At 31.9% G+C, this 12,460-nt stretch overlaps 1 protein-coding gene across 7 annotated transcripts in view; it reads right to left on the bottom strand.

The window, feature by feature from the left end:
* Positions 1-1,917: 1,917 nt before the first annotated feature.
* The window catches only part of LOC145669686 (protein Fe65 homolog), a 748,169-nt gene continuing 737,626 nt past the window's right edge, over positions 1,918-12,460 (bottom strand). For all 7 annotated transcript variants that reach the window (XM_081737961.1, XM_081737963.1, XM_081737962.1 and 4 more), the window contains 3 exons: positions 12,228-12,407; positions 9,580-9,750; positions 1,918-7,192 (listed from right to left, as the gene is read on the bottom strand). In XM_081737961.1, coding sequence (XP_081594087.1) covers positions 9,601-9,750; positions 12,228-12,407 — 330 coding nt within the window. In that variant the 3' untranslated portion in view covers positions 1,918-7,192; positions 9,580-9,600. The remainder of the gene's footprint in view (positions 7,193-9,579; positions 9,751-12,227; positions 12,408-12,460) is intronic.

Here is a 12,460-nt window from a genome sequence, read left to right as displayed (position 1 = left end):
GACGGCTGGAGATCGGTTTGAATTTGCCTTTATCCGAGTTGTTATTATTACGATTACTTATTGATATTTGTTCCAAAAGACATAGTTATAAGGATGATATCTACTTCGAAACTGCGTATTCCATCCCTAAATGTCCCAAGGGCCTTTCCTAGTAAGATTGTGAAATCGGGTCGTAATCCAAATTAGATCGTTATTGACCCAAAATGTTAGTTTTGACCTAAAACCACCTCAAAACAAGTTTCGACCCCTACCCCAAGCCCTTATCAAATTATCATATTATACATGTTCAAAATTTAATATTTTTTAAAATTCTAGTGGGGGTGGTCCAAATAATTTTTAAGTTTCACAGATTGTAGATACTATGTAGGTGTAAATGTGAACATTTTTTTTTAAATCAATGCATTGTGTGTTGAATTTTTTTTAAAAATCGTAAAAAAATTTGAAGGATTTTTTTTTTTTTTTTTTTTTTTTTTTTTTTTTTTTTTTTTACAAAATAACATCATACCCTTAGGTGCAATATATATATTTTTTTTCATGGTTTGAAAGTGATGGCAACATTATCAAAAAATAAATAAATAAACTGAAAATCTTTTTTTTTTTCACAGTTATTTTACCATTTTAGGACCTTCAATATCAAACCTTTGAATGCAATTTAATATTTAAAAAGAGTACTTTAAAACGTTACTTCTGGCATATTTTTGGGTACCGAACCTCGTTTTGCAATTTTTCCACAAGTTTGCCTGTTATTTATTATAGTGCTTCTTTTACAAAAGATCAATTTGAAATTTATTTTATACACAATTGCAGTTGTTTTTTCCAATTCGCAATTTTGGATACAATTAAATCTTACAACTTCAAGAATCACGAAATTAAAGCTTTAATGTACAAAAATAAAGTTTGAGTTGAAAAGCAAAAACGAAAACACATTTAATTTAAGAGAAAAGCAAGAGAAAAAGCTATTTGTATTATAGATATATCAATGTGTTTTCATTTAACATATGTGTTTTTGAATAAACCTATTTCTATACATATACCTTTTTTTTTTTTTTTTTTTTGGACATACAGAGCAATAAGCTTTGTATGCCATTCATTTTTTTGACAATTTTTGAATAAACATGTTTACTATACATATTAAACCAAACACCATATAATTTGCAATAATTCATTCGATCTTCGCCGCTGTCTTCGTTGATTTGAAATATTTGCAACTTTATAGCTGATTTAAATAAATTAGTGACGAAAGAGAAAGAAAAATCGTGAACTCTAGCAAAGAAATGTTCGAAGTTAGGACCCTGAGGGCCCTAAAATGGTCAAAAAACTAAGAAAAAACATGTTTTTTGTTTTACTTTTTTTGACAGTGTTGAACAAAAGATCAGCGATGTGTCCTCCTCAATTTTCTTTTGCAATTTTGTGGAATTTTCAACACGCTAAAAAAGAAAGAAAATACGCATCGATTTTTCTTTCTTTTGGGGGGGAGAAATGTTCACATTTACACCTACATAGTATCTACAGTCTGTGAAACTTTCAAATTATTTGGATCATCCCCACCAACATTTAAAAATATTAAATTTTGAGCATGTATGATAAAACAATTCAGTAAGGGTAGGGGGTTGAATCTTTTTTGGGAGGGTTTTAGATCAAAACAAACAGTTTGGGTCAATTTAACGGCCCAATTTGGATCAAGGGCTGATTTTATTGTTTTACTAGGAAAGACCCTTTCGCCGACTCTTCTCTAATTTCCTAAGAATTTGAAACAGTTATATTTTATGCTCGTAGTCAGAGCTGTGCTCTGCTCTCAAATTCAATCATTGTCAGAATGTCATTCTGGTCCACTCCTAATCCAGTCCACTTCCGCTCCTGCGTGTTTCATAGACCTAAACTAACAGTAAGAAAAATATTATTAAAAGAAAACACAGATTATAAATTTCATCATAGTATGCTTTTATTCACAGGTGGCATAGATATTAGCTGCTTTTCCTATGACTACCAAGAGTGCAAGCAGATTGGCAAGTTGGAAGAGAGGGTATCAACTTAAGTTTTCACCATGGTTCTTTGTATATTTTTCCTTTTATTATCATTATCATTATTATTATTATTTTACATTACCCATAAGAGACACATTTCATATAAGCAGCAAGCTAGTTAACAGGACCAATACTTTAGTCAGAACTAACATTACAAGTACTTTTTCTTTGTATTTCAACAGCTAACTCTTTCCCGCTCTTCCAGAACATTATTTATAAGAGATTTGCAATCGTTTCAGTTTTAAATTTTCTTTGACCTGTGTACAGAGAAAAATAGAACTGGCACACAAAGTTGATTGATGTAAGAGAAAACACATTAGTCAAAGTTATGGCCTGATTTTCAATACAGTTTTCTTCTTTTAATGAAAAAAAAAAGACATATTGCCACACGAAATATCCTAATACTATAAAATATGGTTTTGTTTTCCTACATTTTCCCTTTTTTTTGGCATCTGAAAAAAAAAATCAATTGTATAAAGACAAGCGTAATCTCTCGTACAGCAGATTCTTGATATACACTGACAATTATTATAAATAAATACAATATTCTCTCATTTCACAAAAGAAAACAAGGTAGATGATTTTATCTATATGTATTATATAATTAAATATATATATATAAAAAGTTACTACATATATCCAACAATATACTAACATTACGTTCCTTTTTTGTTGCAAAAATTTAATGAAAATTACAACACATTCCATTTATGAATTATAGATATAAGGAATTACTCTAAGAGTGATTTCCGACTCACAGCACACAATATGTATTGTTATCAGCTTTTTATTTGTTTATAAATACCAGAATCAACCACAATGAAGCTCCTCAAAAAAATCTATTGGTATTTCTTTCCTGATAATTTACAAACAGGCAGTTCTTATTTGATTTTCTGTATATAATATATACCATCTAGTGCTTTGTACAAAGTTAAATATATATATATATTTATACTACAAAAAAAAAAGTGAAATTAGTAGGATTTATGCATGATACGGTATAAAGTACGCTACGTACTTTAATTTGGCGATAAAAACAAACAAAAGGAACAGTTTCTCTTTACTATTTATATAAATATAACGATGATTTTGGAAGGAATGGGGAATTAGGAATGGTTAAGAAGTATTATGATAATGTACATACGGTTAATAAATTATCCTATATCCGTTTTGGAAAACACAATAGCTGATCAATAGTATCCGGACATCTGATGTACGTTATGAGATACTCGAATATTAGTTATCATTCATTTTGTTTTCCATATTAAATAAATTTCAAAAGGCCCTGAACAGGAGACTTAAAAAAAAAAAAAAAAAAAAAAAAAACTAAGATACAAAATATGGAGTCGCCGCTTACGGTAAAATGTCAATTGCTTTCTGAACACAGAGAAAAAACTCACTATTATTATTTCATGTGATATGATGGTAAGTATTCTGAATATATATATATATACTTGTATATATATGTATGTTTAATATATTTATATATGCATTTTTGTGATTTTTCTTACTATTAAGACATGTATATTTACTCTTTCCACTACATATGTGTATTTATGTGGATAGTCTACGTATATTTAGGTGTATGTATCTGTTTTCTATTCTTCTGTGTATAGACCAGGTTTATAACAATGTGAGTGTATGCGAAAAAAAAAATACGTAATCACAATGATGTATATTGACGAGTTGCTGATTTTAATATCACAAGAGCGGATTACTAAGAATGGCAAAAGCTGCAACATACCTGTTGTATTAATTAGAGCCAACTCCACTTTTCAATCTCTTCAATTTCAATCAATTCTCACCAAAGTTCTTACCAAATTTGGAAAATATATATATATATATTTAATAATCGCTACACAACAAAAAGTTTTGTTCTTTATAAATGCGTTTTTTCTTTAAATCTGAAGTGTTCTTGTTTGTAACATTCATTACTCCACTAAAAATTTCCACTAACATTTGTATTTTTTTTATAAATATTTCTTCACAGGCTACACAACAATATGTAGTGGGAAAAGGGTGTGGAAAAGAAATAATAGTTGTATTGTTCAACACGACTTCCGCGCTGCAAAGAAGGGGGAAAGTGCTGAAAATAAAGGAAGAAAAATCGTCATGCACTCAAGGGGATACGGATAGAGATTTAGGATTTCGACAGTTTGGGGGGGGAATGAGGAGAAACTGTGGTATCACCTCTTTTCTCTTTGGTAGCGTGAATAATAATATCACGGAGAGCAAATGCGTAATCCTGTACCTTAAAAATTCTGCATAATGCCACATTTACATGTATTTACAATAATAATGATTATTGAAGACAGTTTATTTAAGTACATTAGAATTTTTTTTTCTTTTATTTCCTGATGTGTAATAAGAACAGATTTTTTTTTTCATATACATTTTTTTCTCTTCAAATAAACACATCAAATGCGCAATATTGATATTATAATAATATTAAGTGTACCAGTATATTTTCTTAACAAACAGTATTTGTGTTTTTAAAAAGCAACCAATTGTTCAAGTGTCAATTTTCATACGATACAGCGATACATTTGCGAGGAAAAAGAAAAACGGGGTCACGTTTATTAATTGTATTTTTTTGTGTGTGTAAACTTAGTACAGGACCATTCCTTCGTCATAAAAGAGTACATAAAATAAACATTACCATAAATGGCAATTTACTTCTTTTTTCTAATGACAATTACGCTATTTTCTTAGATGTCTGTTACTTAAATGTTTCACTACATCGTTATTTTCACAATATACACTGCACACGCACACATTAAACAACTTCTATATTTTATGTTATTTTTTTATTCTCCTATCAGTAAACTGCATCAACAGTTAAGAAATTCTGAATACACTAAGCAACAATTTGTGTTGCCCATTTGGTAGAGAATCCAAACTTATACCAATAATGGAGAGTTTACTTCTTTTGATGTTTTTAAGGAATCATGAGAATTCTAATTCTATGAATTGTGCTGAGTAATGACAAAAGCTAGGGGAGAAGGGGTAATCCTAACTCTAAGAATAAATATCTACGTCAACATTTTTTAAATTTACTTTTTTTTTTTAAGAAATTCATGTTGGCCTACAACATTCAATTAACCCAGAAGTGTATAGTGTATGTACAGAATCATCAAACACGTGTGTATCACATATTGATTTTCTTACTTAATACTCAGAAATTTTATAATCAAACCCCATGTCACGAAGTTTAGTGACTTTTCATTAACTCAGCACAATGTAGTAGTTTTTTTTTTTTTTTTTCACTTCCATATTTTTTTTCTGTAAATGTATTATTATTCTTTATAATGTATATATATATATTTGTTTTAACTTGTGGACCCACGTTAAAGAAATTATTCAAAAGACTTGAGTATTGTTTCTCGCTTTTAGTTTGAAGTAGATGCATGCTTCACATAGACACTGTTGTCTTGTAGTTTTCCATACCTGGGCCCAAGTTACGTAGGTACTCAAATCCTTTGAACTAGTCCTTATTCGCCTATAAACAAATTTCACTGAAGAAACAGGTCACTACATAGTAAAACACAGGCTGCTGGCTATTTTTATTCTTATTATTATTTTAACTTAAGTGCATATGTTCTTTCCCAGCAGCATCAAGATAAAAAGTCACAACACGTTCCCGTTATCTTCATTTAACACTGACATGTACTTTTTTTTTCTTTCTTTAAATGCACAAATGTACAACCATACACAAATGTGCTCATACACACTAGCATGCACTCGTCAGTCACATTCATACACACATTCATTCATTCAAGCATGTCACTATATTCTTCTTCTGAATGAGTACCAGTCTATCAAGTTCTGTCACACAGAATTTGCCGTCCATTTTTAAACTTATATGTATTATATTATATATATTTATACTTATATATATATATGGATATTTGCAGCTTAGCACAATCCCCCGTTTTCAAATAAATACTTCATTATAAATATTTAAAGATGACTATTGATGAATATATAATGACAATAATGCCACAATCGTAGAAAAAATTATATCAATTTCTACTGGAAGAATAACATACAGTATTAAAATAAATAAAATATCTAAGTTACAGACCGTATATTTTTAGATAAACAAGTATGGTCCAGTTCAATTAGTTCACATCACGTTAGTTTCGAAACTCTATGCCATCTCCTATTTTACGAAGTTTTCCAAGCAGTTTGTCTTATAATATTATATGTTCGGCTAGTACTTTTTTTTTTTAACAATTCCACAATATATTTGCTATATACGTAATCAGCAACATTCAATCCAATTTCCACCATGCAATTCAGGATCCAATTATTTTTATTACATCAAACAACATCTAAAAAATAATATATAATGAAATTTCAGTAATGTTCAACATTTTAAATTTAAAACAAAAAGAAACTATCGATTTATTTTTATTTATTTATATCTCAAAACTGAATTTTAAATACTTATCTATCATACGTGAGTACGTTAAGATGTTATCAAGACAATTGGGAAGTGATGGATTTACCCACTTGAATTTCAAAGTTATATCTAATTAAAGTACGTGGTAAAGCTATTATAGTGAACCTAAATTATTTTATTCTCCTCTCATGAGCCTGCATATAATACATTACGAGACTGGACTAATTTCAAATGGAAAAACAATTCGTTACTAACTGACCCACAAAACTTAAGTAATGAGAACACATATTTCTGATAGTATTCTGTTTCTTACAAATGTGCAATTGACATCCTTTTCCCACGAGTGTGTCGAAATAGTCATTATATATTTACTCGTTTTGTAATAGTAAATACGCTGTATAGAAGAAAGAAGCCCGCTACGGACATGAAACGTCACTCCTCATCTATCAAATACACACACACACACACTGTCTCCCTTCATTCCATTTATTTCTTCTTCTGTCTTCGTAACATTTCCAAACTCATCACACGCTAGTGTCACAGACGTTATACACTGTGCAGTTAGCTTGACATCAAGTATCCTCTTCTTTCTGTACAAAAAAGATTATTCCCACTTCCTGAGGTGCCTGCATTCCAGGTTAGGAGACAACAAGGAGCGAAGACTAGCAGAGGGGGGACTCGAACTAAAGTACTTGAAAGTTAAAGGGGACTGTAGATGCCTGTGTGGAATCACTTCTCGCTCTGCAGAAAGGGCCCAAAGATCCTAGAAATAAAAGAACAATATTATTCACTGATTCCACCATAAGCAGTTACCATTATGTAACATTAGCTTAGGGATTGGTATGGTCTTTTTTAGGCATTAACCACAGTCTTGCTTTGTAATGAAAATGGTAATAACCGGACGCAAAAATACACAGAACACTTGACACATAAAGCATTGATCTAAATTATACATGCTACAGATAACCATAGAGTTTCTCTATTATTGACTTGCCTCTCATTTAAGAGGCATGTTTTCAAAAGCAGAGCAGCTAGTGCTTCAAGATATACAAGGTGTTTCAAAACAACACCGACAACGTTTGGAAGGTGATTCCTGACATCAAGATAAAACAAAAAAGTATAGACCAGTGCTATTCAACCGGGGGTACCCGAAGATGTTTCTAGGGTACGTAATCCTAAAATAAGCATATTTCCAATATTTATTGAATGATCATAGTTGAAGAAAATTTCTTTCCAATGGATGATTGTCGAGATGAAGTCAAGCCCGTCTAATATATCCAAGTAATCGGTTAACATTTATTGCATACAGTCTCAGACCAACCTAAGTGCATAAATCCGTCATTTCAGAGTTATAGGCTGCCGAAAACATGAAAAAAAGAACTTTAAAGGTCTATAGCTCCAAAACTATGGGACCTACCGTAGTCAGGCCAAGACTTCACTTAGAAACTAATATGTGCCCTATCCAAAAATCCATATTTCAGAATCCTAAGGTACTAACGCAACAGTTTTTATAAAGGGAGTTTTGCTAGGGGCATATAATTTGAAGTACTCAGCAACTACCTCTAAAAAATTGTTGCAAAAGTACTGCAGGATTCTGAAACATGAATATTTGGATAGCGCACAAACTAGTTCCTAAGTGAAGTCTTGACCCGATTACGGTAGATCCCATAGTTTTGGAGTTTTGGACCTTTAAAGTTCATTTTTTTTTATTCATGTTTTTGGCAGCCCATAACTCCGAAAGGAAGCATTTGTGCACCCAAGTTAGTCTATACTTTTGGCCTTAACTTGGTGTCAGGAATTACCTCCCAAACGTTGTCGGTGTCGTTTTGAAACACCTTGTATATATGTGAAACGCTTAGTTTCTTGGGTAGGAAGGGATAGTTGAAAAGAGGGGTTCAGAATTCTTGAATCCTTTCTACAAGCAGTAATGTGCAGAACGAATAGAAAGTATTTTGGATATGTAACAAAAAGACGAAAACATATTAGAGATATAGATTAAAACTACGTATATCTATTCATCTTAAGATAAAAGGAATGAGCAAAATACAAAAATATTGCTCAGTATTCATCTTTTAAAATGGTAAGGTACAACAATCATCCCGCAAATATAAGACTAAAAGAAGTTTGTTTTGAGATCTAAAGGTATGACACTGACTACTTACGAAAAGAGGGTACAATAACTGAAGCGTACTACGGAAATTTGCTGCAAACGTTAAGGATGTATCAAGGAAAAAACACACGGTTGGCTGTCAAAAAAATCCGCTGCGGCTAGACGACAATGCGCCTTAACATCGTGCTGCACAAACAATTACTTTTGTTAACCGTTTGCACTTATGAAACTTTGTTCACATCTCTCGTACTCATTCGATCTGGCAACTGTCGATACCAAATTCAACGATAGTAAGAAAATTACTAAAGCAGTGAACCGGATTGCGAAGCTAGTATAAATAGAAAAAGTGTGTGGCTATGGTAGATACGTATGTGACGAAAGTGTCAATGGACAAAATTTCTTATCTTTACCACATCCAGTTCCTAGTCAGGACTGTCCTACCTCGTAAGTTTCACATTAATAACGTCACCGAATCGACTGAGATTGAATCCTAATTATTACAACTTTCCTTTGAAAGTGAAAAAAAAAAAAAAAAAGTGTGTGAAATTCTTTGCTGTCGCATAAATGCAATATAATTCATTTGCGATAAATACCAGACAAATAAAATATGTTTTAAGTATTTTCTACTGGACAATGGCTATTTATATCTGCTTGATACGTTTCGGTACAAAGACTTTCTTCTAATCGAAAGAACATAGGCTAGCCGTTAGCGAATTTCAGAGAGCTGGAGAAAAAACTTTCACTTATCTTGAGTCAAGTCGAATATCGAAGGCCCCATTTTGTTCACAGTTCAGGGTTTAAGAAATACGTTTGTACAAATTTTCAAGTTCCTAACAGTTTCAAGAATCTAGTACTGACTCAGTAAGTTTACTATTTTGAAAATACATAAAGTATTTGTATATCTAAAAGTCACTTCAAATATATGGAAAGAAGTATTTTATATTAAAGCAGTTTCTTCAATGATATAAGAAGTGTTTGTGTATTAAAAAGTCATTCAAAGATACGGTAAAGTATTTTGCGAATATGAAAATACAACTTACCTGCAGAGACGAGGCCTCATCTCAGGAATCGCTATTTTTTAATTTTTTCCCCGTGAGGGAGCCGACAAGAGATTTAAGAGTGGCACCAATTCCCCGACCAGGTGTTTGGGCATTAGCATGACCTCGCCCAAATCCTTGAGGATGCGCATCCAAACATTTTTGGTATCTCAACTATGAATAATATAAAGAAAAATACTTTAAATAGTAACGAATTTTACATTTATTGTGTCAGAAGTAAATGACAAAATATTCCGCATAATTTTTCAAACTGATTTGCTTTGTTAACCAGCACTTATTTTTAACTCTAAACCAAATATTGACTGTATTTTATGCACTTCTAATATCTCTCTGTAGAAAATTATTATCTTGAGTTTACAACAGATCAAAACAACTAACGCAGCAACAACAACAACAACAAATTTTTAAAACATTGCTAATGCACTAAACAGGAGATTTTTTGTGAGATGAAATAATGTGACTTAAAAAAAAAAAATCATTGATCGCTCTTCCTAAGGTTGAGGGCTAAAGTTTTTATGGATATTATGGATAAAGTTGATAGTAGAAACGTCACTTAAACATTAAATCACGCCCAATGCTTTCAGTGTTACCAATGAAGAAATGAAACTAAGAGCATTAGTGCTCTTCCTAAAGTTGAGGGCTAAAGTTTTTATGGGTATTAGGGATTTTAGTTAATAATATTAGAAACGTGACTTGAACATTAATGACACTAAGATTGGGTTCTCTTCCTAAGGTTGAGAGCTAACCTTTTTATGGATATTAGGATTTTAGTTGATAATAGGAACGTCACTTAAACATAAAATCTTGCCCAATGCTTTTAGTGTTACTAATGAAGAAATGGAACTATGACTAAAAGCATTGGTCGTTCTTTCTGAGGCTGAGGGCTGAAGTTTTTAAGAATAAAAAATTACATCGCGCCCAATGCTTTTAGTCTTACTGCCTATTTCTAGATTTTACCCCATCAAAACTATTATTTTCTCCTCTTTAAGCTTTCTTAAGCTTCTCTTAAGAGAAAATAACATTGAATTACCCCACAAAAAATATTTTCTTCTCTCTAGTGCAATTTCTAAAAGTAAGTACTGTTTTTGAACGTTTTTTTACGATTACTTTTTTTTAAAATTCCTAACTTTTATTGAATATTTTTAACTGTGGAAGGCAATAGTACTTTTTCTCTTATTATGCTAAAACTTGTTAATACGAAGTCAACAGAACGTCTATCGTTTGCAACCAATAAAACTTCTATAAAGGTCTGGATTGTATATTCAATAGGCGTTCGACAATTACTTTAATTCATTAATTCCGTTAAGTTTACAGTAAAAAATATCGTATTGTTATTGAGTTTTCATATCTGTATAAAATTTCAGAGCTCTAACTGTATAGAAGTACACGAAATTTAAGTTACAAGATTTGATTCTAATATACAGAAAATAACGTAATAAAAGCATTGTAATAATTTTTTAAAAAAAACTATACCAACCAGTGGCGTTTCATGGAAACTCCACCATGAAAGAGATATTATGGAAAAATAAACATTCATTAAATTAAGACAAAAATCATATTTGTCTTAAAAGGAAACGAAATAGAGTGTTTGAACCCCCTCCTAACCCCGACGAAATTCTGCAATCCCGCTAGTAACAACTGTTTCCATTAAAAAAAAAAAAAAAAAAAAAAACTGGAATCTGTCTCAAGAAGGAATTCTTATTCTACTGACCTCTAACTTGAACTAAACTCTCCTAAAACCACGAATAGCTATGGCAAACCAGATGTAGTTAATGATGTGTAGTCAGGACACCGGTTAAAATCGCTATAAAGCCGACTGAAGTGATCTTAAGGTGTCGTAAGACTTGTCTGTCGCGGGTTCGAGTCCAGTGCAGGGCATAGTTCTTTTATTATTCACTTTAGTGTCATAAGTTACTCCTATTATCTCTTTCAACCAAAAGCTAGAACTATGAGTCGCAAAAACAAAGAAACAAGAAAAATGCAATACAAATACAATATTGCCATTGCTCCTATCTTTCGAGACAGTAGGCGAAACCTCCGTATTACAGATAACTGCAGAAAGATATCCTTACATTGAATGATTAATGAGGGACCAAAATTACAAATTTTTCTCCAAATGTGCTACTAATGTATGGAACTCCAATGTTGATAAGCATCCAACCCCAATCAACGAAATAAAACCAAATCCTTATTTCCAACAATGCATATATCCGTATAATATATATGTATCACATCAAAATAGGACAAAAAGTGCATATGGACCTGTGGGGGAAAAAAGTGCTTAGTTTCAGAGCAAGGGCTGTCCAAAGTTGTAAAAATGCTCAATTTCAATACGCGGTATTTGGAATTCGAACTTCGCATGAAAGGCACTAGCACAGTGCTTTCAACCTAGTAACTCGGTATGCGAACACACAGAACGATTGACCCACATCTATAGCAGTTATAGCGCTCTTCAACCTAACCACCTTCACTAATGGAAGAAATTATAGTTAAAAACAGTCCTTCCTTCCGCATTCAATACTGATTTCACCAAGATAAGTTCAGTAATTTCCTTTAAACCAAGCTTCAAAATTCTGAAGATCATTTTGATACAAATTATATATTTTAACTGTCTGGACAAATTAACTTACTTTACAAGCTGCTTCAATGGTTTTGCAGAGGGCTCCAGAGGAAGGCTCACAATGGAACACATGAGCGATGTACTGATCCTGAGCTGTGTGCATGATGAAGGCGCATTGCTTCACATTTCGACCAATACCAAGGAAAGACAAATATCGAACCCGACACTCAGCAAGCAATTTATTTTCTTCCTGTGTGGGAAAAATAAAAGATAGATTAGATTGGGTAGTGTGCACCATTTGAA

This window comes from Thermobia domestica, chromosome 14 (assembly GCF_964235325.1).
Source record: "Thermobia domestica chromosome 14, izTheDome1.hap1.1, whole genome shotgun sequence".
Classification (NCBI taxonomy): Eukaryota; Metazoa; Arthropoda; class Insecta; order Zygentoma; family Lepismatidae; genus Thermobia; species Thermobia domestica.
The sequence above is the reverse complement of the archived record's forward strand: the minus strand, read 5'-3'. Positions and strand labels throughout refer to the sequence as shown.